Here is a 27,281-nt window from a genome sequence, read left to right as displayed (position 1 = left end):
GGCAAAAGTCGATAACTAATATAAGCAATTAAATAAAAAACAAGCATACCAAACTAAAATTAACAAAACAAAAACAACCTTCGCCCCAAAACCTAATCACCAGCATCCAGATCACTTTACTAACAAATAGAAAAATAATTATAAACTGGTCTCAGACCCATTTTTGATAACATTACTGCAGTATGGGTGAAAGCATGCAGCTCTAGTGTAGCTGGGCATTTAACATGATTTTCTATTATATTATTCTTGAATAGACAGATGGATTACAAAATTGTTGAATGAATATGTTAACATGGTTTCAGGACTGGAATGGTAGCTCAGTGGTAGAACTCTTGCCTCACATGCATGATGCTGCAGGTTCAACCCCAGCAGTGCTAAACAAAACAACAACAGTCCCTAGGCAAGTACTGACAGGAAGTAGCTGGACAACAGCAGTTTACAGAAGAAAGCAAGAGCCGCCACAGCTCTGTCCGTGATCCCGGTGATCCTGTTTAGCAAATATCCCAGAAACACTAGGGAAATGAACACAATGAATTACTCAATCAGGCAAAACCAAAACACAAGGGTGGGAAAGACAGTTCAGAGGGTAAACACTGCGTGTACAGGACCTGCATTCAGATCCTCAGCACCTAATCAAAGGCTGGGCGCAGTGGCAGACCTGTGACCCCAGTACAGATGGGTCAGGAGACAGAGACGTGAGAATCCTAGCAGCCGAACCCACCAGCGAGCACTAGCTTCAGGGAGACCAGCTCAAAAGATAAGGTGGAAAGAAATAAAGGAAGATCCCAGATACCACTTCTTCCACATGCATACTATACACCTATGTGGGCACCTGTACATACATGTGCACACATGCATGAACACACACAAAAAATAAAACTATGAAATTTTGATTCCAACAAGATTGAGTCATAAATATCTCATCATTCAGTTTCCTTCAAATTTCAATAAATAACGGGGATGGGGTCATCTTAAGCTTTTTTTTTTAAAATCTTACTCCAGATCACACCTTTTAAAACTTCCTGTGAGAACACAATCAGGACACTACTTCTCACCCTTTCTCTAGCCATCATCCTGACTCAAGCTACAGCTCTCAACCTGCATTTACACTACTGCCTTCCTCCTGTCTTCAGGTCGGTGACACGACATTCCCATCTCCCTCTGCAAAAGTGCTTCTAGCATCTTCACATGCTACGGCATTTTAGTACCACTCTGGCTTTAATGCCTTTAATCTCTTTCTGCTTCTTAGCCTCTGGCTGTTCCCATTACAACAGGTGAAAGACTGTAGTGAAGTCTGGCAGCTATCGTGTACAGCTGATATGAAGTCAAAGAAGGATACTTTACTACTTTGTTATTTTACAGACTCCACACCCCTGTCCAAAAAAAAAAAAAAATCAGAAAAACTCAAACTGATGGATGTTCTACAAGATACCTAACCAATTCTACTCAGAACCATCAGTCACAGGACACAAAGGATGAATAAGACCCTGTTATACAGCAGAGACGATGTAGGAACACAGCAACCACATGCAAGGTGACATTAGAAGGATCCCTGGAACATCAGTAAAACTGAAGTAAGGTCTAGAGGTAAGGTCAACCTATTCTATTCCATGAACACAATGTTCTGTACTCACTGTGGTGTCCTCTAACACGCGACTGAAAGTTTAGATTCTTTTCTTGTGGTCATACACACCTAATTTTACTTTACAGTTCTTACTGATGTATGAAGATTACTTTAAATTCAGGTTATTCCTTTGTTTTATAGTGCTGGAGACTGAACTTGGGACCTCACATAGTCCTGGCAAGACCTCTACCACTGAGTTATATCCCTAGGAGTTTATTATTCTGTATTCGGAAAACTTAGCAAATTATTCATTCTAATATCTACTTATCTCTATATTCATTATTAAGTGTATAACTGTATCATTTATAAATGATAGCGGTCCCCATTCAAATTTCTACCTCTACTGATTGACTTTCTAGTCTTCTATAATGGAGAACATCTCAACAAAATGTTGACAAAGTAATGACAATGAATATCCTTAATTTGTTTCTGGTCACAAAGATGTGCTCTTTTAAGACAAGGAACTGCTCACTATTCCTAGGTTGGTTGCTTTTATGATAGCCACTAAGCTTTACTGAACATTTTCCTTTTTGTTCAGATAATATTTAATTATTCTCAAGTCTGTCACAGTGACAGTTATCCTGATATGGCATTCCACATATGGATATGCACATATTTTCTCATTTTGAACATTTGTAATATTATTCAAGTTTTTCATGCACATATATTGTATAGCCTATACTTACTCTGGGATTTTGGTAACTGTGTTTGGACTGAGTAATTTCTTTTATTTAGTTCTAGATATGACAGTCCATTTAAAGTGGGTGATTATCTTTCTTCTCAGATTTTGAAGAACTTAGGACTGAGACTAGAATGTTTATGTCCTTGGATGTTTAGTAGAACTCACTGATGCATCAATGAGGCTAAAGGTTCTAAGCAGGAAACAAAGACTAATACATAGAACCTTTAGCCTACATGTTAGTATATTTTCAAAAATTTGTAAATACTTTATTTAGTGAGTGTGCACTTGTACAGTTGCTACAGTTTGTGTGGAAATTAGAAGACAACTTCTAGAGTTGGTCTTTTTTTCACTACGAGGTGGACTGAATTTATAGTCGGGCCATCTTGCTGACTCTGCTAACATATTTGTAAATGCACTCTGACATTAACTGGTGGCTTTCTTTGACTGTGCTAACCATGTTTAACTTACATCCCATTGTTCTGTCTCATCACCATTCTTGTGGAGTGTTTTTCCACACTATCTTTTCAAGCCTGTGTCCTCAAAGCAAAAGAAAGTCACCCTGTAACTTTTGATTAGAGCTCAACCCCCTCAAATGATAAACAGCATTTGATAATGCTATTTTGTTAACCAATTTTGCTGTTTGGTGGTTCCTTGTTCCTGCTGTCCATCTGTGTTGTTGGATGCTTTCATCTCGAGTGTATTTTGATTTTTTTGTTCATGTATCTACTGATTTTTTTTCTGTGTGAGTGCTATGTTTCTTACACTGAGTGTTTGGGGAAACTTTTTATCTGTTCCTAAAGGATAGCTCTGCTGGGGACAGCATCTTGGTTTGCAGTGTTCCTCTTTAAGGACCTGTGGAATATATTATCCCACTTTATTCTCACCTTTAAAGTTTCTGCTTAGAAATTTTACAGCCTCGTGAAGTTTCCCTTGTTTGCAGTAAGTCACTTTTCTTTGGTGCTTTCAACGCCATCCTTGTGTGGCTTGTGTCTCCTGGAGCAGTGCTCTGCTCACTCAGCTCACTGCAGCAGGTACCATGCCTTCCCCTTCTCTGCCTGGACCTGCACCTGCTTCCACACACAGAGGTCCTGTCTATCAATTCTGAGAAGGCCTTCTGAGAAGGTCTGTCTGAATTTCACTTTGTGTGCAATTTTCTCTACCTTATTTCTCTTTGATTCTCTTGACTTGCTATTAAATTCATTTTGGGTGCTTACCACTTATTTCTTTTAATTTTTGGAAATTATATTATTTCTTAACATACTTCATTTACTAATGTGCTTTTAGACAATTCTGCACACACATGCAATACTTATTAACCATTCTCACGCCGACTCTTGACACTCCTACCCATAGATCCCTCTCACATTCCTGTCTATGTCCATTTTGTGGCCACTGGGATCAACCAGGACTATCTGCACACTCATGGACTTGGAACCAATCATTCATTGTTTTTTAAACTTATTTTTTCTTTAAACAAGGTGAAGCATTTCATAATTAAGATAGTCTGAGTTAATTTTTGCTTCTTTTACTTTCTCATGTTCCTGTCTGCTTACTAAATTACTGAGGGACTTCTGAAGCACTAGAATGAAGTGTATTTTAATATTTGTAATACTTATACTTTAAATTCAAACATGGCTTAAGATGTTTTAGGTTACCACTCACTAGTGTGAAGTGGGGCTCAAATCCATGCACAAGAGTGAGTCTGGAACCACATCTCAGATAGTCTTCCACTTCCCTAGTGCTTAGTCTAGCCAATTTTACTTGCTAACTTTGGCAGGGCACAGACAGTAGGGAGCTTGTTTTCTGCTCATTATTACACTGAAAACACCCTCATAACACACCTTTGAGATTTTTGCATACTGAATTATTCTACTACATTAATAATCATTATTTTATATATATCATATTATTACTTTATAAATCTATTGTTAATTTGGGTATCCCAATATAAAACTAAAGGGAGAGACAAATAGTTCAACAATATGGGGAAAGCCTAGCCCTTGGTTAAAAACTTTCATATATTTTAGGTACTGTTCAAACAGTCAAAACATCATCATTCTGATTCAAAGTCTACTTTTAAAAATAAGTAGGATAGGGGCTGGAGAGATGGCTCAGTGGTTAAGAGCACTCTCTGCTCTTCCAAAGGTTCTGAGTTCAATTCCCAGCAACCACATGGTGGCTCACAGCCATCTGTAATGGGGTCTGGCGCCCTCTTCTGGCCTGCAGGCATATACACAGACAGAATGTTGTATACATAATAAATAAATAAATAAATAAATAAATAAATAAATAAATAAATAGGATATCTAATATTGGTTAATACACAGATAATTTTACTGTTTATTAAAACTTTTACCCGATTTATCTTTTTCATTTAATACACTTAAAAAGAGTCGAGAGAAGAGAATTTTCTAAGGAACTACACTCACCGTCTTCCTGCCAGCAGTTCTTGGCGGCGCCCTCCCTGTCACTGCCTCCTGGTAACACTGTCTGGTCTGCTGGCAGCTCGTCCTCTGGCATGCCCCCTTCACAGTCAGCTGCATCCGTGATGCTGTCTTCTTCCACAATATGGAGTTTGTCTTCATCGTCAGAATCTGAATTTGCTTCTACCACAGTATTATAATTTGTAACTGTAATACAAAGGAACAAATAAAATCGGTGTAAAAATCAGTTTTTAACCCTTACAAAAATACAAATTAAAAACAGACTACAATTCAATAATGTTTATAAAACCATAATTAGTAAGCAACTCACTTGATAACACATCTGATACTAGATGGTCAGAGCGACAAATAATAGTATCTGCACTTATTAAAAATTCATATATGGTGCAAACACTGCAAATATTAGCAACAAAGTTTTCCCAGTTACTGCTTGAGTCCTATTCTACACATAAGAAAGACAGGAGAGTGGAGGTAACACCTCTGGCATGCAGCCAACAGGTCACGGAGCCAGGATTTGGAACCCAACAGTCTGAGTCATCTGCACTCATCTTACTGTGTGCAACACTACTATATACAATTAGGCTTCAAATCTCTATAGGGGTCATCTTTCCAATAAAAACACATTCTTCATCAAAGTTGCTCTACAAGAAGGACTGCTGTCAGCCATACACATTGCTTATTAAGCCCATAGTGACTTTGAAAGTATCAGCTAATTTAGTCAAATTTCTATGTAATAGAATTTCTAACTAATTTTAATGAATTTAATATCAGAATTATAAGCAAAATTTTCAAATGGTTTCCATACTTTGTAGAGCCTGTGAGATAGTAGAAAATAAAATATCTTAAACAATCCATCAGAAATGATGGATTTCTTCTGGAGTGTGCAATAATCACTCTGGCAGCATATATATTATCTAATGGGGTAAAGTCACTGAAAGCCCTTGTTTCAATGATTTGCAGAAAGACCATCATTTGCTACATTTGAAAAGAAAGGAGGAAAAGATATTGGATCCTCTCCAGATAATTAACACAGTTATTGCCCATGATTGATGTGGGAGTGTCATATATCAATCTGTTGATTTCATTGGCTGAGTAATAAAGAAACTGCTGGCCCTGATAGGTTATAAGATAGGTGGGCGGAATAAACAGAATAGGATGCTGGGCGGAAGAGGAAGTGAGGTCAGACTCTGCTCTGCTTCCGGAGAGACAGGACAGCTCTGCTGGAGCAGAGACGCCATGCTCAGCTCTCCCGGGTAGACGCGATAGCTCTGCTCTCTGAGGCACACGCGATGAAGATGGATGTAGGCTAGAATCTTCCCGGTAAGCGCACCTTGGGGTGCTTACAAACATTATTAGAAATGGGCTAGTCCAGGTGCGAGAATTAGCCTATAAGGGCTAGAGTATGGGCCAAGCAGTTCTTTAAATGAATACAGTTTGTGTGTTGTTATTTCGGGCATAAGCTAGCCAAGCGGCCGGGGTGTTGGGGACGCAGCCCCGCCGCTCCTATTTCAACACATGATTCTTCCCCTTGACTCTTTTCAGCTAGCCATTCTTGAGGAAAAGAAACCACCCAATTGCTTAGATGCCAGGCACCTATAACCCTCTCTCCCCAAGTAAGTCCATGCACACACTGTGGATATGTGCCCCACACAGCAATACCCATCCACAGATAAACACACACCACTGTGGACATGAAGAAACATGACTGAAAGTCTACTTAAGCATGAAAGGGAGAAAGCAAATGACCCACACCCCCAGAATTGCTTTTGCAGGCTGTAGGAAGATCCAGTTTATTAAAAAAGTACTCGATGTATCACTGCACTTAGAGCAGGATTTTTTTTCACAGTTTAGGTCCAAAGAAAACACTGTTAGGTGTTTTAGCATGAATTCATTTATCTAGATTTTCTAAGGGAAAATAGTTTTCTCTCATTATAAAATGCATGTTCATCATAAAAAAAATCAGAATTAAAACTCTCTGTAAGCAAAGCAACCATTTCCTTTTGACTTAATTATAAAAGTAATAACAGCCAAGTATATTGCCTCAATGCACTCATGATATTGAATGTTATCACATTCCTTATCCTATTCAACTATAATAAAAAGCCTACATTGCTTGGGCCTGATATCTACTATAAAAACAACATACAGCATCGTATTCTACTGTTTGCCCACTTTACAGTGTGCCATGGAGCACTTTCCCTGCCAATGTATCTGAAACTCAGTTTCTCCCCGGGGTTGGTCAGACAGAATCCCACTGTGCAGATACATTCCCCACACCCCACCCAATTCTCCGTAAAACTTACTTTGTTTTTGGTAGTAAGCACTCACATCAAAACAACTTTTCTTTGTTGATATGGTTTGGCTATGAACTGTCCCCCAAAGACGCATGTAATGACAGGCTAGACATTGGTGACGTATGGTCATTCCTGATGTCTCCTTGTTGTGTCCTCGGCTTCCTGTACACCATGAAGAGTATCCCACTCTGAAGCATGCTCCTGCTGCTAGGTCTGCCTAGAGGCATGAGGCCGACCAGTGACTGAATGTTCTGGAATATTGAGTCAGATGTTTTCCCTCCTTTAAGCTGTTTCTGTCAGGAATTTGACCAAAGCGGCACAAAAGCAGGCAATACAATGGCCTTCTCTCAAAGAGATTTATCAGACACTTTGTGGGGTTGAACGACTGGATCGGGGTGAGGGGTGACGATTTGCTTGGCAGATAGTGTTCAATTGCCACTCTTCAAAGTGACTTAACTGTTACTGAAATAATACCTGAGAAAGTCTGTTTAATATATCAACAAGGAAAAGTTCCCTTAAGTTTAGTAAAGATGGACACATGGGAAGATTCTTTGTGATAAGCCAAAGCACACAGTTGAGAAGCAACTACATATTACGTATGACTCTAGAGAAACAGTGAGGAGTGTGGGAAGGGAGAAAGAGGATTCTCAAAACTGGTGACGGCTCTCATGATGGGTATCTAACCAACAACAAGGTGCAACCATGGGCGTGCACACAGAATGGGGACTGTGCAAATGACAACCCATGCTATTAACTTTCATTTTGACCTTTATTTTTTTTAGTTGTTGAAAAGAAATTACCGCCTCCTCCCCGTTTCCCATTTTCCTCCCCCTCCTTGCACACATCGCCCCCTCCCCCCGCTCCCCTCCCCCTCCCCCCACTCCATTCCCCCTCCCTCTCTAGAATGAAGAGCAGTTCAGATTCCCTGCCCTGTGGGAAGTCCAAGGTCCTCCCACTTCTATCCAGGNACCAGGAAGGTGAGCATCCAAACAGGCTAGGCTCCCACAAAGCCAGTTCATGTATTAGGATCGAAACCTAGTGCCATTGTCCTTGGCTTCTCATCAGCCTTCATTGTCCGCCAGGTTCAGGGAGTCCAGTTTCATCCCATGCTTATTCAGTCCCAGTCCCGCTGGCCTTGGTAAGCTCCCAATAGATCAGTTCCACTGTCACATTGGGTGGGTGCACCCCTCGTGGTCCTGACTAAGGGTTCCTTATCAGCAACCTAAATGATTTGTTAAAGGCATTTGATGGCTAGGTAAACCAGTTAGCTAAAAGCTCAGCCAGTTCTCGATTCCAATAATTCCTGGCTACTCTGGAAGAAGGATTGACTGCAGAGTTCTCATGATGCTTCTGCACAGCAAGAGAATATAAATAGACAACCGACCTTCCTGCTACTTGTTGAAGGTGTTGGTGCATTTTAGGGAATCCAAGCTGGCCATTGGTTCATACGGCCCTACCAATACTACACTTTAGAATTATCATAATTAGTTTGTTAGTTGTAGATGGTTTGGTCATCTATAGGATATATATTTAATGCATAACTGGAGTATTTAAAACTTGGACGCTTCCTTTGAATTTGGCTTTAGGGTCTAAGAGTATTATATTTTAAATATTTGTTTGCATACCTTGTATTTTGAGGTTCCACTTTAACCTAGACTGCAGAGTATTCCAAAGGCCACTTATCATTCTCTAGGACTTTCCTGTTGCCCAGTTTGAACTGTCATTGTGGTATAAAAGATAAGCCGAACAGCCAAAATACAAGAACAGCATACATGTAAGATTATAGATCATACTTTTATATGTGGGATAAAACTGGAAAAACACCCAAAGTTCCAAACTTCATTACATAAGGTAGAAAAAGATCAACAACTGTTCTCCAAATTTTTTCCCCTTTTCTTTTCTACTTTTTGCCTCAATCACTCAGGTAGGAGAAACCAGTCATATTTCCCGGTTCTCTAGATATGTCTTTTTAAAGCTTGAGACAGGGTTTCTCTGTGTGTAGCTGTCCCAGAACTCACTCCATAGACCAGGCTGTCCTCAAACTCACATAGATCCACCTACCTCTGCCTCTTGAGTGCTGAGATTAAAGATGTGTGCCACCACTGCCCATAAAGATCGTGGACTTTTACAGAGGGTTTTCCTAAAGCATCAGCAACACACAGAGTAACGCAGGCCCGCCAGAGTCTGCAGACTAATGGAAGACCCTGGGCACTTTAGTTTTCTGCCCACTGTATCTCCTTTAATCTCTGCTTAGAATAAGCAATGTACAGTTGGTGAGAGAGGGGTATTCTTTCATACTTTTACACAACACAACACAACACAGTCACTTATAGCCTCGCTTCATAAACTATGTGTTAAATGTGTATGGGGAGTCTTAAAAGATTTGACAACTATAAAGGGTTGTGAAAGCAGAACAAACAAAAGCTTATTTTACAATCAAATGCAGAAGGACTCTGTGATGCTCTGGGAAGTGCTCACTCATGATGTATCATGACCTTCAGCACAGCAGCACTGGTTCCAGACATACAACATGGCACACGTTGCCTGGGAAACCCTCATCTCACGGATGCACATTTGAACTACACCACAGTGTCCACACTCTATCTACAAAGTTTCTTGCTTGTATAGAAACACAACACTGTTGTTCCTCAGCACGTAAGTATCAATTCAGTATTGTCTTTGGATTGTGCTGTATTATTTGATTTTTAAAACTGTCATTTGAGCTGGTTGATTTGAGTTCATCAAAAATACTAAATGGTTTTTGGCTTGAGATCAGGACAGAATTTCCAACAGTTTCTGAGAGAGCCATAAACGTACTCCCACTTTGTTGTATTATATATTTATGTGAAGCAGCATTCATTCACAGAATTAACATGTAAAATGAAAATAATGATCAATTATGAAAAGCAGTGGGGATATTTTACATCCTTCAGGACTAAATGCTCAGCTGGTATTTAATTTTCATGTGAAAAGAAACAAGAATCTCAAGATCAAGTTTCATTTTATAAGTCAGAAAATTATATGTCTGCCAAAGAACTGCTTTAAAATAGTCCTTTATAATTTTTTTCATAAAATCCTTGATTTGTATGCCTAATGTGGTAGTTTGAACAAGATATCCCCCACAGGTTCAGGCACTGGAAATCTGTTCACAGTTGGTGGTGCTGTTGGGAAGCTCATGGGGAGGTACAGCCTGGCTGGAGGAAGGACACTGTTGGGTACATTGGTTCTGAGAGTTTAAAGCCTCATGCCACTTCCTGTTTGCTCTTTCTGCTTCATCCTTATAATAAGAGATGAGACCTTTCCACTTCCTGCTGCAGACATATGCTGCCATGCCTCCCCATCAATACAGACTCTTTCTGGAACTGTAACTCAAACTCTTCCTTCTACAATTTGCCTTTGTTCAAGGTGTTTTATCATAGCAACAGAAAAGTAACCAAATACCTAATTTCTATAGTTATATACCAGGCACATGTAAAAATACCCTGGGTAAAAAGGGTCACAAATGGAAACATTTACAAAATTTCGGTATATGGGGTATAGTAATTCAAGTACAGCATATATGTATGATCAATCAGGGCTAGTAGCATGTCTATATTCTCATGTGCTCTCACCTCCATGTGTTGAGAACCTTATAACTCTTCTCTAAGTTATTATTAAGTACACTGTTGTACAGTGAAGCTGATTCACTGTGCTACAGGGCAATGTAGTCACTTCACCCCCTCCAAGCATATTTTGGTACCCTTATCACCATTAAGAGAGGTACGTTCTCAAGTTACAGGAGATCACCCTGGCTCTGAATTTAGTTAAACAATGGATATTAAGAAAGTAAGGATAAAAGAAAAGATAGTTTTTAAAATCTTTAAACATGGAATTGGAGAGAGAGTTCAGTGGTTAAAAGCACTAGCTGAGCTGGGTAGTGGTGGCGCTCGCCTTTAAGCCCAGCACTTGGGAGGCAAAGGCAAGTGGATCTCAGTGAGTTCGAGACCAGTCTGGTCTACTAAAGTGGATTTCAGGCCAGCTGGGACTGTTACACAGAGCACCCTGTCTCGATAATGATAATGATGATAATAAAAATAAAAAAGCACTGCCTGTTTTTCCAGAGGACCTGGGTTATTCCCAGCACCACATGGTGTCTGTAACCCCAGCTGCTGGGAACTCAAAGCCATCTTCAGGACTCTTTAGGCACTGCACACATGTAGAACACAGACATACATGCAGGCAAAAACATTCATACACATAAAATAATAAAATAAAAATCGTTCAGTGTGACTTACAATACATAACAAGGTTTCCACTGAGAAACGAGAAATGTGAATGCACGCCTGTTACCACCACATGTGGCTGATGACTACAACTTAGAGGCAGCTCTTCTGCTGGTACTTATGGCTCTTGTGTTTGCTGTGGCTGCCCCAGCTTCCCCCTCCTCTCCGAATCTTTAGTGAACCCCCAAAGCAGATACTATTGCATCTCCCTTTAGTCTCCACATGATTAAAACAGATTAGAACAGATTTGAAGAGGCTGCAGAGCTGGACTTAAACATTACAGACTGTGCTGTGTGTATCACTCCCTCCCTGAAGGCTGTTGCATGGTGACAGACATTTGCTTCTTCTCTGTCCTAGGGATTCTCAGCTCCACAATTTGCTGCTGACAACATTTCCAAAAGACAAAATAATTTTAACCACTAGATTTTATAATGATATGACAGTATACTATTGAGTAATATCATCATTGTAGCCAATAAACCTTTCAAATATGTCCTAAATTAGTTTCTTGCACATATCATTGTATAAACTACCCAATTAAAATTCTCTATAAATCCCCTTAAGTGATATACTAATATATATTATAATGAAAATATTCAATAGATTACATGCATATGGTTTCAGAACAGAGTATGGTACCTTCAGTTTCACCCCCTGCATGGTCATCTGTGTTCGGTAAAGAAAGAATCTCACCATAGTGACTCACGCCACATTGGGAGACAGGAGAGGAAATCTTAACTTTGGCATCTTCAGTTATTGTCAGATGATACATGACACAAGCTAAGGTCACAATTCAACATATGCTTTGGTATGCAAAGGCTTTCCTTTCCAGAGATTTTTCATTATGTGGGAACATTAATTTATGTTTAAGTACATCTTATCCATTCCCATCTAGTCGTGTAAAATGCTTATCTGCTTAGCAGAAAGATAGAACCTATTCTAGGAAAGTCTTACCAATGAATCTTACAAAGACTGCATATAACTGGGATTGGTATGTAAATTGAGAAAAGATAGTTTTTTTTTTAAACAAAAAATTAGAGAGAGAGAGAGAGAGAGAGAGAGAGAGAGAGAGAGAGAGAGAGAGAGCGAGCGCAGCTGTTAGGCTAGGGCATGGGCATGGGGTAAGTTTTGAAGTATTTTCCAGAGCCAGTGGGTTCAGTTTTTATTAAGAATGTGTTACAATGATGCTGAGAACAACACAAATCTAGACATGTGTACTATAAAGAAAAAGGTAGGGAAATTGAATGAGAAGTTCTATCAGCAGGAGTGAAAATAACATTTATAAATACATAACATACACTTACATGTGAGTGTGTGTGTGCATGTGTGTGACATTATAAGACAGTACCTAGGGTTCTGTCTGTATGGTAAGCACCGACTCATTTGTAGAGTTGATTATGGGCCCACACTTTTCTCAGTGAAGAAACTAGACAGTGGAAGTCAATGTTATTGATGATTCCAGAAAACAGAGGGTTGAGGGACCTTTCTGCCAACCAGATACAATAAATAAACACGCAGAAAAAAGGGAGAGACCATCTGATGACCCACAGGTCAGAGAAACGTTCTGTACATGATAGTACTCCAGGAAAGATGTAAATACGTACTATACTTGGTGCACATCAAAATATGACTTGACCTGGCTTTTTACCTCTATTACAGATAATATTAACTTATTATCTACATGTATTTCATTATATGATGATATAATAGTATACATGCTTAATGTAATACATAGACAACACAATAATATACAAGATGTATATTATTCAAGTTTAAAAAGATTCAAAAACTGGCATCAAGCTAGGTTTAGCACACTCACAGGCCAAGCACATGCTAAGTTTAATAACAGCAGTGGTTTAGCCAGTTTTGTTTGAATAACTCTATAGAGAATGTCCTTTATCAAGGCTACACATTCAATTGAACAGTAATCATAAGATATTTTATATATTCAAAGTATCTTTTAAAACCTAACTCCAATGAAAGGCAATGATTATGGACTCTCCCGGCAGAGGCCTGGTGGTTTTCACTGCCTTCATATACAAGCTATTAATAGAACGAAAACTGATAGGCAAAGGCAGAGGGTTGTCAGCACACACAACTGTTGCAGAATCGCAGTTTTTATTGTTTCCTTGTCTCTCATTACATACAAAACTACTAGAAATTCACAGGATCGATCTTCAGCACCTCAGTCCTTACTCTGGTCTTTTCTCATCCTCCACAGGACCTCTACCTGCACTCCAACACCTTCTTAAAGCTCTTACTCGTACAAGGGTTTATTTCAGCCAGGACAGGCTTAGCTCACAAGCAGGGAGACAAAACAGTGAGAGCCAAGTTTCAACATATTGAACTAATTCAGTCCCAGAAACAGAGGCTGCATGTCACAAAGTATTTGAACTAAAATAACTCATACTAATTTATCAATAACAAATACTTTCTTCATAGCCAAACTGTCTTTATAAAAAGAATGATTTCGCTTATATGAACTGTGAGCTACAGAGTATTAGTATGAAAAACACAAAAAGTATGAAATGGAGTTGAAAATAAAACACAGACTTTTTGAATTGAAACTATACAGGCCATGTTGTGATGAATCAAAACAACATTCTGTCTCTAAGAGTCAAATGATATAAATGAACCACCAGTCTAGTTGATTATGGAGAAAAACTAAGAAACAAAAATGTTCAATATCAAAATGCAGTGGGCTGGAGATAGGATTCAGTATAAGAGTGTCTGCCTAGCATGTGTCTCGTGGGTTTATTCCCCAGTAACTACACAAGCACACATATACATGCACGCATGTACATACATATGAATAAAAAAACCAAGTGAAATTAAAGTAACTGTAATTATAAAGAAATTTAAAGTGTTTTACAAATAAATGTTTTCATCAGATTAGCAAGTAAATTTGATAACTTAGATAAAAATTTGTTCTAGGAAAATAAAGATGATTATAATTTTAGAAAGGAGACAGCACACACAGACACTTCAGAATAAAACTGGGAAGTTGACCAAAAGCTAACTAACCACCCCTAAATTTCCAAAGCCTTCCCTGGATACTTTCTTCCAAGGCCTGATAGTTCTGATGCTTAGGAGCACCCCAGCCTTTTTCCGAGGCAGCACACGCAGGCATATCCACGTAACTGAGGTGCAGGTTACTAGTCTCAATTGATGAAAATTAAAAATGTCACTAATTTATTACAAGAATAAAGCAAACACTATTCAACACCAGAAAACTGATAAGACTTTATTAACACAGAAATAGAAAGAATGACTCCCATACAGTCTAAAAGGCATTTGGAAAAATAATTTATCATTCCTTGCTGATATAGGCAAAGGAAACAACACTCAGGCTGGAGAGATAGCTGCATAAGTGCTTGCTGAACAGAGGCCTGAGTTTGGATCCCAGAACTAGTAAAATGCTGGGCATGACTGTGATTGCCTGTGATACCTGCACTGGGAAGGTAGAAAGAGGGCAGAGGAGGGCTGACTGCTGCCAGCTTGGCTCTAGGTTCACCGAGAGACATCGCCTCATGGAAATAAGGAGAGTGACAGAGCAGAACACTGGCGTCCTCCTCTGGCGTGGATATATATCTATATCTATATCTATCTATATCTATCTATCTATCTATCTATCTATCTATCTATCTATCTATCTATATCTATATCTACATCTATATCTATATCTTGCATCTGCACACACATGCATGTACACATCATAGTTTTACACACACACACACACGATACACCAAATACAGCAATAAATAAACCAAGCTAGTATCATGATATGTGTTTATGTACTAGAGATATTTATAAGATAAAAACACTTGTTGTCATTATTAGCAATGTTCTAAAACAGTTAAGTTATTTTAAAAATAATAAATAAGAAATTATACTAAAATGAAAAAGTCAAATTTATTATTTGTAGGTAGTATAATATTTATGGAAAATTTAGAAAAATAGGACTAAATATCAGCATTAAAAATGGTAAACACTTGTGACTTAAATTGAAAAAAATGAATAGCTTTCCAATATGTTAAAAACAACCAGTTGAAAACACAATGGAAGGAAAATTTCCCCTGCTATGAACCACACAGAAGATGGTGCATGAAGGGAAAGCTTAAGGACAGAAGGTTCTGCATGAAGACCTTTAGCATTTCACCCAAGGCTAAATAAATAAATCAAAAGGTCCATCTGATTGAATAAGAATGATTTTATCTTATAAACACACCAATTCTCCCTAACTCCTCTATAACTGCACAGTTCTCATGAAAACACTGAGCCGGCACACTGAGGACAGATGTGAGTCATCTGGACCCAGGTACTCAGGGCTCCTCTAGGAGGAGATCAGTCTCATCAGGCTGCCTTGCCACTTCCCAACCACACCACCTTGGAATGTGTCCTAACCTTTGTACACCCCCAACTCCCTCTGCTATAAGATGGGGATGTTTCTAGCATGGTTACCATAGTGATGGAAACTATTATATATGCAAAATACTTAGTAGAATATATACACAGTCTCAAGGAATATTGTTAGTATTATCTGAGAAAATAAAAATATTCAGGTAAATCAGAAAAAGTAACAGCAACAGGAGTTGTGGGTCGACACGAACTTGTCACTAACAGTAAATGAAGGCATAGACAGTTGCTGGCTTGACTACAGTCCAAAAACAGATCCCCATACAAACAGAAGTCTAAATCAGTGTAGGGAAGACGTTTTCAATTAAAATCATGTGGGAACAGCAAACCCAGAATCTTGTAGCTCACAATTTCCACCACAGAGAAATCCATACAAATCAGATTTTCCCTTGGTGAACCATAGGAGAAAATAAGGCAAAGCCTTAGAGCTTCGTGTGAGAAAACTGCTACAAGCAGGATGCGAATCCAGAGCCAATTTCTTAATGATACAGAAAAACCCTTTAATACCCATAAGGAAAAGATTAGTCACATAAAAATAGTATGCAAAATAGATACATAACAGCAGCAGGAATGGCCTTCAAACATGTACAGAAGAGCTGTCCTCCTAACAGGGAGCCACACAGGTGGATCCTGGCCTCTGCTATCCTCTCACGTGTACTTTTAATCTTCTTGTATTTTCTGATCTCAAAATTCTCACTCTTCCCAACTTCATGGCTCTGTCTCTCTTGATTACAAAGTTTCCTGGAAATGTTACAAATGAGTTTTTCTTCCTGTTCACTGTAGTGAACATACTCCAATCATAACCTTGCACTAGCTGTTGTCATGACTGTGAAGGACAGTCATACCAATCCAATGACTGCACGCTTGCCACATCTCATGACTCTCCTCGTGGCTGGCTAGGCTCCTCGCAGCTCACTGGAAGCTGCTTTGTCAGCCTTTCATCTCCTAGACTTCAGTCTGCCTCTTCTCTCTCAATGATGCTGTCCACTGGCTTCTACCCCAGCCCAGAGCTCTATAAATCAGGCTCCATTTCAGTGGAGACCCACCATTGCCCAAACCCAACTCTTGGCCTTTCATAGTCATCCCATCTTCAGTAAACTCACTCTCACATGTGTAAAACACACAGATCTCTTTATGAGGAAACTCTCTCATACATGTGTACAAACACACAGATCTCTATAGGAAACTCACTCACACATGTGTACAAACACACAGATCTCTATAGGAAACTCACACATGTATACAAATATACATATCTCTATCAGTCAACTTATTTTAATTTCAAAACCCATTAATACTCATTGGAGATCCATCCCCTTTTACTAATACATACAAATGTCCTTTATAAAAGCTTGATTCAATCCTTTCAGGGATCACAACAAATGTTATATAGCAATTGTCCTCATATATGTAGGGCAATATTAACTGACACTGTCCAGAAGAATATACAAATGAGGAAATGAGCTAATGAAACTCACCTGCTTATCTGCTTTATTCTTATGATTTGAAAGATTATCTTGCCTTGAAATACTTTAACAAGGATAAATTTTAAATGTTAAAGTCTGAAATAACTTTCAGTACATTGTTACTAGTAGAAAACTTCAGGAAACTTAACTGGAATTCAAGGAAAAAGTTTCTTAATATTTTTTATTATGAACTTTGATAATAAGTAGACATAACAATTGAAAACAGTAATCAAGCTGGGCACAGGGGCGCACGCCTTTAATCCCAGCACTCACTCGGGAGGCAGAGGCAAGCAGATCTCTCTGAGTTTGAGGACAGCCTGGTCAACAGAGTGAGTTCCAAGATAGCCAAGGGCTGTAGAAAGACTATATCAAAAACCCTAAAACCCAAACCAAACCAGAACACAAAAACAGCAATTATCATAAGGCAATGAGAGCTGGAGAAATGGCTCAACAAGTAAAGATACTTGCCACTGAGCCTGGAGACTTGACTCTAATACCTCAGCCCTACATGGTGGAATAAAGATCCTACTCCCATGGTGTCTTCTGACCTTCACATGTATGTTTTGGGAAGCATGTGTTCATACACACAATAAATAAAAATAAATATTTAAAAATTTAAGAGATAATAAAGTAAATTATAAAAACTTAAGAGATAATAAAATGAAATCCTAAAGAGAAAATTAAAATGATATTTAAGAAGGCAATAAATGTTGTAAATTTACATGCGTGAACATTGAAATAAAACTAACTTTCACATACCAGAAAGTGCTATGCCAGATGCCAAGGGTGGGAACAACCAACAGTCCTGCCCAACTGTGACACTTAGCAACCACAGCAATGACCAACACAACAAGGTATTCCTAGCAGCACAAGACGGGCACTTGTATCTGGGCAATAACAGCTCTGTAACTTTCAGCTCAACAGGCGAGAAATGATGTCTGATACTGAAAACCTAGCCAGCTTCCCAGGGTTAATGACATTAAGGCTTTTTCTTAGAGGAGAATCTACTGCCACCACTTTAGGGAATTCTACTTATCCTCATCCTCACAGGTAAGTGTGGCTCTCACCCTTCATCAACAAAGCTTCTCTTCGCATCAGACTGAGAACACTACAGAAAAGCACAGCTGGTCAAAAAACAGCTGATCATGGGGTGTCCAGCCCCAGTAGACATATCTATAATACAACTCCCAGTTCAGGGAACATCTCAGGAGAAAGAACAAAAGAATTTAGGAGCGAGAGGACCAAAAAGTCTGCTGTGAGATTGTGTCTCCTAGAAACTACAGGGAAGCTATACCCAGGATACTTCAGCAAGACCTGAACAATGATAACATCAACAGGCATCCTAACACAGAAGGGGGAAATCTCATGGGGCCCCACCCCTAGACAAAGAACTACAGCCAACTAGTGAGAGAGAAGGAGAAATAGTTTTCCCCGGGGATAAACCTCCTAACTAGTTATCTGATTCCAAGCCCTCAAACCATATACATACAGGCAGCACTGAATGGACTCAGCAGGTTCTTTGGATATACTTATAGATACATATGCATATATGTAAATATAATAATCAAGAAAAAGAAGTCATGAATTTGATGGGAGGAAGGAGAGGATATGGGTAAAGTTGGAAGGAGGAGACATGGGAGGATTGGAGTAAGGACTAGGAAAGGGAGAGATTATATAACTTTTTTTTTATTATTATTTTTCAAGACAGAGTTTCTCTGTTTAACAGTTCTAGCTGTCCTGAAACTAGCTTTTGTAGACCAGGCTGGACTCAAACTCACAGAGATCTGCCTTTGCCTCTCAAGTGCTGAAATTAAAGATGTGTGTCACCACCACTACCTGGACAATGTTTTCTATTTTAATTAATAATGTTCTTCCTGTATGAAAGGTACCAATGTGTCAGGAAGTACATATAATACGTATGTTTTCTGTTCATAGCCACATGAGACATAAAAGTACATGGAACACAAAGAAAGGCAATGCTTGATAGGAGGCAAGAAGCAGGGTGAGTTTCTGCCCTTCCCATGGTGCACAGGAGGTCATTCCCACCTTGCAGAGGGCAAGGGCCTTCAGTCCTCAAAAGAAAGTCTGGTACAGTTCCAGTAGCACCACCCACCCACAGTGCAGTCAACTAGAGGTGTCTGCATTGAGGCTTTTCCTCATTTTACAAAACCAGAAAGCAGTATGTGTTTTATTATTTTCCGTATACCTGTTGATTAGTAGCTCAAATGATAAAAATACGATGGAGGGAACAAAAATTCTACCCTAATTAATCTCATTTGGTCCTCCCTGATGCCTTTAGACTAGAATGCTAGTTGATGAAGTGAAGTTGGGATGCAAGGGAAATCACAGAAGGGAGAAGAAAAACATCTCATGAACCCAAGTGCATAGTACCAGTCTGACCACTGCCTCTCCACCTGTTTCCAGGAGTGGCAGGAGAGTGTAGTACCCCACTGAGACCCCAGCACAGCTCTCACCCTGCCTCCTGGGAGCTCTTTCAAAGGCCAGCTTCAGCACTGAGGTACTCACTCCTGTTGTGGAGACTATACAGACTCAGAAGGCCAGGTTACAATGTTAAAGTCTGAACTGGAACTTAGTCCTCTATTTTTTAAAAACACTGATCTGCTTGTTTATTTGTGAGGTGGGTGTACATGAGAAGGAGGCACAGATATAGAGGTCACTTTGGGGGAACTTGTTCTCTCCTTCCACCATAGGTCATTCAGCTTAGCAACGCCATTGCTCCTATTTGCTGAGTCAACCTCCCAGCCGAGGAACTTCTTTTTTGTTTTCTCTTTTTGAGACAGGGTCTCATTATGTACCTCTGGCTGTCCTACAACTCAATATGTTGCTGGCCTGGACTTTACACAGATCTGCCTTTTCCTCCTAAGTGCCAGAATTAAAGGTGTGTGCCATCACCTCCCAGTAGAGTTTATTTCTTAATTAGACACTGGAAACAAACAGCAGCTAACTCGAGTTTGGTTGTACTAAGATCTGCCGTGCAACACAACACTACACATGAGCCCAAAACCTTAGTTCTTCTAAAATGTCTGCAAGGTGTCAGAAAGAAGATTCCACTTCTGAGAGACATACACGTTTAAAACTGGACTTACAGACAAATATTTTGGTAAGAAATGTGATAGTATAAAACTAAATACTGAAGTAGAGGCGACAAAGGAATCACGGGTTCTAGGACCCCAACCATGTCCACCAAGCACCATTTTATGCTTGGTAATATGCCATATAATACAATTTCAATACATTGTTTCTATTTTAATTAGAAATGATTGCTAGTAAATTAAATGGATATGAATCGAAGTATGAAAGAGTTCTTGACATTTTGCTTTACTTGAGTCACCTGAAAACCAAAGGGTGCACTATTTTCACTAGAATAGAATTTCTGGACATAATCTATTTCAGAATCAGCGGTATTCTATAAAACAATACATTTTCTTATACATTTTATCTTAGAGTAAACAGACAGTGAGGCTGGATACGGCCACTCTTCTGAATTGTATACAGATAGTAAATAAATACCATATGCAAAGTAACCACAACAGTCTACTTTTCTTAAGACATAATTTTTTAAAGATATGTTTATCAGCTGGGCTTGGAGGAACACAGACCTGTCATCCGAGCAACTCAGGAGGCTGAGGCAGAAGGACCGAGTTCAAAGCTCCCTGGGCTATAGAATGAGACCAGGACTAGCCTAAGCAACCTAGTGAGAGTGACATCAAACACAAAGTTAAAAAGGTCAGAGACAAATCTTCCTAGGTTTATTCTCTAGTGAAGTACAAACTCAAATTCTTACTATCATCAAAAGAAAAAGCTCAGTCAATCAATGTCCCTTGTGCAGCTTTGTCCCCTGCACCAACCCTGGCCCAACAATTTGGTAAGTCTTTATGCTTTACATGTATTGAGGGATCAAACCCTAAAAATTAACTTTTCTACTATGGAGACCAACATTTTTCATACTCAAGATGGAGGTTAGTTAGCATTGCAGCCAGAGACAGTAGCACAGGTCATAAGATGCCAGCACAGGCCATGAGACACCAACACAGGTCATGAGACGCCAGCATTGACCATGAGACACCAGCATCGACTATGAGACACCAGTTCGGGCCATGAGATGCCAGCATCGGTCATGCTATGAGACGCCAGCATGGGCCATGCCATGAGACGCCAGCATGGGCCATGCCATGAGACGCCAGCATCGACCATGCCATGAGACGCCAGCATGGGCCATGCCATGAGATGCCAGCACAGGCCATGAGACGCCAGCATCGACCATGCCATGAGACACCAGCATGGGCCATGAGACACCAGCATGGGCCATGTCATGAGACACCAGCATGGGCCATGCCATGAGACGCCAGCACAGGCCATGAGACGCCAGCATGGGCCATGAGACTCACATGGGCCATTTGGCTCTGCAGACCAGATTCAGAACAGAAGTCAAGCCTACGAGTGACAGAAAGAACAACCTCAGCAATACAAGAGCAGAGTGAGGCTCCCAGTGAACTGTTAAAGGCTCAACAAACATTTAATCACATCTTTTAATTCTTGACTCTAATACACTTTAATTTTATATATTCCTATCATTTTTCTTTCCTTCAGAATAAAAGTAGAGGTCATATATAATCATAAACCTTAGTTCAGATTATTTCCCTGCTAAAAAAAATTAACAGCTTTCCACTGAAAACTCTCACACATTCCAAACCCAGCTCATGGTCGCTCAGCCTCTCCAGTGCCCGTGATCTCTTTACCCCATCACTCACCAGCACACACTAGTCCACACACCCTTTCATTTTAGACATCCTTTCCCCATCCGTTAGTCTAGTGCCAAATTTCAATACATTTTTAGAATTCATATTCTATCCATCAACATAACTCTTGGTTACCTCACTGTCTCTAAAGCTATTGCTCCTATCTCAAACTGCACCAGAACCACACCATAAAGGACCCAGGTGACTACCTGAAAACATGAAACACAGTGTCTCTGTCTCTTTGAAGCCTTTTGCTGCTCTCTGCGCTCTTGTGACTGTCTGGCTCTGCATGTGTTCTGGCCTCCTGCACAGTCACATGTTATCACTCGAGGCTCTTTGTTCTTTGCAAATGTCAAGGCTTTCCTCACCCCTGTACTTGCTTGCCTTTCCCTCTGACTGGAATATTCTCTTTGCCAGCCTTCCCTCAGACCTGTCCTCCATTATTACACTCTCATGCCATCTTGTCTATGTCCTTCCAGATAGCCATTATCACTGTAATTGTTACCTTTAGGTATTTGCTCATTTCCTTCTATTGCAGTTTCTCTGTCTATCAGTCTCCTGCTGCTGCTTTAGCAAATCAGTGCTGAAGAACAATGCGCTGCCAGTGACTTGGGCTACCCCACTGTCTCAATCACTGTTCTATTGCTGTGAAGAGACACCATGATCCAAGCAACCCCTAGTGACATAATTTCTTCAAAAAGACCACATCTCCTGAGTCTCCCTAAACAGTTCACCAACTGGAGACCAAGGACTCAAATGGTCCTATGGGGGGGGGGGCGGCATTTGTATTCATATCACCATCCACCATGTTCTTTCTAAACTTCTAGAGCGTAACACTTTAGAAATTTCATTTCCCCTATCTTAAAGCCCTTCCCATCATCAAGACCAGCAATGGCCAACTGAAAACTTTATAGCACGTGTCTACACCAGCCCTTCTTTGGCCTCCAGCTTCCACTTTTTTTGTATCCTTACACTGAGCTTGCCCAGAGAATCCCAAATGATCTGCCTCCTTTGAGATTGGTTAGATAACATTATTTGATACCATAAAAATGAAAGTTAAAATCAAAGGATATCCTATTTTCCAGTCAGAATGTTCTGGTTAGATGACGATAATGATGATGATGTACTAGCCAACTTGACACATACAGGGTCATTTGGAAACTTGAACTGAGAAAATCCCTCTAACAGACTGGCCCGTAGGCAAGTGTGTAGGGGCATCTTCTTGTTTAATAACTTATATGGGAAAGCCCAGTCCACTGTGGACAGTGCTATCCTGGGCATGTGGTCCTGAGTTGTTTAAGGAAGCTGGCTGAGCAAGCCATAGGGAACACACCAATAAGCAGCATTCTTTTATGGTCTCCGCTTCAGTTTCTGCCTCCAGGTTTGTATTTGAGTTTCTGCCCTGACTTCTCTCATGCCTGATTACCACCTGAGAGTTCTAAGATGAAATAAACACTTTCCTTCCCAATTTGAGTTTGGTCATGGTGTTTATCATATCATCAGGAAACAAACTAAGACTGCAATTTTCAAGAAAAAAATGTAAGCAGAAAACAAGGCTGGTGAGGATATGAGGGGAGGCTAACACTGTGCTGGTAGAAATCTATATTAGTGCAGCCACCTTAGGAATCTGCATGGTGGGGCCTCAAACAATTAAAAATCGAATGACCATAAGATTCAGTTTATACATCTCCTAGCATATTCCCAAAGATCTCCATCAGAGAACCATAGAAATGTGTGCACATCTGTATTTACTGCGGTGCTATTCACAGTAGCCATAGTAACCAGGAAAAGGAACCAGTCTAGATGCCCATCAACAGATGAATGGATAAAGATGCTGTGTATATACATAATGGGATTTTATTCAGCCATAAAGAATAAATTATGTTATTTGCAGGAAGAAGAATGGAACTGGAGATAATACTAATTAATATACTGTATGTTTGGGGCTGAGGAGATGTCTCAGTTAGCTAAGAGCCTGTCATACAAGCAAGAAGATCCCCATCATATCCCCAGCACCCATGTCAGCTGGGCAAGACAGTGCATCCTACAGCTCTACCACTGAAGGAGTATGGAGTAGAGACAGGCAGATCTCTGAAGTTCACTAGCCAGTTTTAGACAGGTAGTGGAGATGCCGTAGTGAAGCCCGTTATTTTGTACACTAATTTAAAAATTAAAGATTAGGTGATTAGGCCGGGCAATGGTGGCGCACGCCTTTAATCCCAGCACTCGGGAGGCAGAGGGAGGCGGATCTCTGTGAGTTCGAGACCAGCCTGGTCTACAGAGCTAGTTCCAGGACAGGCTCCAAAGCCACAGAAAAACCCTGTCTCGAAAAACCAAAAAAAAAGAAAAAAAAAAGATTAGGTGATTAGTAAGGATAAGTCCTACTTAATTCTCGTTGTCAGGAACCGTATTTACAGGTTGTATGGATTAGGACATGGATATGTTTAGGAGGTCATTATTCCACCTGCTGTCCTCTGATTAAAAATAAGGTTCATGAGGATAAAGATATTATTTTTACACCATTACATATAAGTTCCAAGTTTAACAGATCCTGTCAAGCATACACATACATGTAAAATTTTATGAAATTAGTGAACACACTAAAACACAAACACTTTGATGATGCTCTCCCAACCCTAGGTTCGAACTAGGCTCTTGTACATGCCAGACATACAGCCCACTGTTGTGGTAACATTTGACCTTTGGTCTCCAGACTCTTTGGTCTCCAGACTCTGCAGCCGTGTCAGTCCCCATATCCTCACCATGTTCATAGACCTCTAGGTCTTTGGGGGAAGTACGGAACATTCTGACTAACACATCAATAAAGAATAAAGTACTCCAAAACCTTACACTGAATCAATGACTTAAAGACACGACTTATATCTGTCTTGTGGCAGCATGGGCTGGGGAGAGGCTGAGGAGAGTTCCCCCAACTCACTCGTCAATGCTTCAGGCAGGTAGGAGAGCTGATCCTGTGGTCATAAGAATTCGAGAGTTGTCCTTGACCACCCTTTGGAGAGAACAGGCCCTGCACCTTGCCTGGACAAAAGAGCCAGCTTTGTTGGTGAAGTGTGGGTGAGCGAGCCCTGAAGTTGAAGTGTGGAGAGCTGTCCTGTCATGGGCAGTCTGGGAGTGGGAGAGATGCCCCCTCCCCCATTCCTTACTGCTTGCTAGACTAGAGAGCTCACCTCCCCGCTTGCCAGTTGCATCATTCAGGAAAACAAGCATTGCTCCTCATGTAGGCAGCACAGCAGAGCAACGGGAGGGTGACCCAGCGCCCCTCACCCCCATGTTGTAAGCAAGGGAGACCTGTCCCTATTAACTCATCTGACATGGGGCAGCAAGGGCAGAGGACACCCCCCCACACACACACACACCTGCCCTGCCCATCAATGCTTGAGATTGGTGGAGGAGCTGGCCCTGGAGTCAGAACACCAACTGCAGCACTCAGGAGAGTGGCCCCTGTATCTCACAATCTAGCTGGCCCTATGGTATACTTAGGCAGAAGTAGGAGAACTAGTCCCACCCCCTTCCTCATTGCTGTAAGAGGTGAATTAGCTGGGGAGAGCTCACCCTGGTGGTGAGGACAAGAAAGAACTGGCAAGGGAGAGGGGAAAAACCCTGCAGCTGCCAAGAGTTGGCCCACCCCAACATCCACCCCATCTATGATCTGCTGGAGCATGTGAAAGGATCTCCATGACACAGGGCAACAGGATCCCCAAGAAGAGTCCTAAAGAGGGTCTAGCATCGATAGTGTGTGTGGTGGAAACCAGAGGCCTTAAACCAAACCAATGACTCTTTATAATGAACACTTGCAAGTAAATGGACAAAGGGGTTTGCTGGATGACTCGCTGTCTCAAACTGTAGCTTCCATGATGAGAATTTTATTTTTTTCCTTTTTTTCTCTTAAATTTTGTTTTATTAGGGGAGGTGGGTTCCAGGAGCAGAGGGCGGATGTGAAGGGATGGGGAAATGAATGGGATCATGATGTAAAAGACACAGAATAAATAAAAATAACTAAAAAATAAAAGAAACCCACAAGTTAATGATTTGGTGGTGGTCTTAGGCATGCTGTGTCAGCAAAGGTGACTATGTTGCAAACATATCAAATAGATTAATTTGAAATCTAGAAACATTGTGAAGATAAACCTTAGCTTCATAATTCACAAAGGAAAACTGAAAGCCAGAGAAGGTAAATACTTGCTCAATTACATGGAAAAAAATGTTAAGATTGACCCCAAATCCAGTGACTTTTATATAAAACTCACATTCTGGGGTTGTCATGAAAAGCTGTTGTTACAAAGCCTCTGTAGATAGGATTATTGGTATTATCATTATTCTGTTCTGCCTGCATTCCTAACAATTAAAAATAACTTGCAAAAAGTACTCAGTAAACATTTGCTGAATCCTTGGATGATTTCTTTAAAAAATAAGGCAATTTTCCCTAGTTTTATTTTTACAGGAAACACAATAAAACAAAAGAAATGAGACTCACCATTATATGACATCAGCCTCTATCAGGGAGCTTTCCCCAATGACTCTAAGTCAGTTCCCTTGCCTTCATCATCTATACGGAAAGGTCAAAGCCATTTTTCTAATGGAAACATTGTGTCATTTGCCATTCCTGTTTCTACATTTGTCCCCACATGGGTTATTTTCCCTGCCTGCTTTACATCTGTATTCACCTGATGGCATCGAAAACCACTGACAGCTCAGAATGAATCAAGGTAAGGGAAGCAAACTCTGCCCTTTGCAACTCTGAAAAACAAACAAAACACCAAAATTCCAACCAACCAACAAGTAGAAAATCCCAAACCAAACCAACCCAAACTCCAGTAGTTTTACTTAACTATGTCCTTGAAGAAGTAATAAAATCACCCCCCATTAAAACTTGGGCCCTAAAAGGCCTAAAGCCCTTTTTATCTCCTCTTAACATCCTGTAACAAAACATTAGGTGCACATGAGCTACCTGACTCCAGAGCATACAGAGTGCCCTGAGAGCACAGCCATCCTTTCCCAGGCTCACCACTTTAACCTCAGAGAAGAAACGGTGGACAACGGACAGTTATGCAGACTAAGGTACTTAGAGACATCTTCTCAGACTTTATCAAGAAAACCATCCACTCTAATAAGAAAACTGCTAAGTATGTTACCAAAACTAAAACTTGAGATTTGAGGTTCAATCTGAACTCTGAAAAACTTGTTAATTGTCATAAAAATTCCACAATTTCCAATATAAAAGATACTTCTGAAACAATTGGTACTACTATTGCTGTTTTATTTATTTATTTATTTATTTATTTATTTATTTATTTAAGATTTCTGTCTCTTCC

General features: G+C 40.1%; 1 protein-coding gene across 5 annotated transcripts in view; it reads right to left on the bottom strand.

Annotated features, from left to right (window-relative positions):
- The window catches only part of Zeb1 (zinc finger E-box binding homeobox 1), a 179,527-nt gene that overhangs the window by 46,056 nt on the left and 106,190 nt on the right, over nt 1-27,281 (bottom strand). For all 5 annotated transcript variants that reach the window (XM_050152529.1, XM_050152526.1, XM_050152530.1 and 2 more), the window contains one exon: nt 4,736-4,936. In XM_050152529.1, the coding sequence (XP_050008486.1) occupies nt 4,736-4,826 (91 nt within the window). In that variant the 5' untranslated portion in view covers nt 4,827-4,936. The remainder of the gene's footprint in view (nt 1-4,735; nt 4,937-27,281) is intronic.

The sequence above is a fragment of the Alexandromys fortis genome, unplaced genomic scaffold, assembly GCF_014885135.2.
Source record: "Alexandromys fortis isolate MF-2015 unplaced genomic scaffold, M_Fortis_MF-2015_v1.1 scaffold_54, whole genome shotgun sequence".
Classification (NCBI taxonomy): Eukaryota; Metazoa; Chordata; class Mammalia; order Rodentia; family Cricetidae; genus Alexandromys; species Alexandromys fortis.
This window is presented reverse-complemented; position numbering and strand designations above follow the sequence as displayed.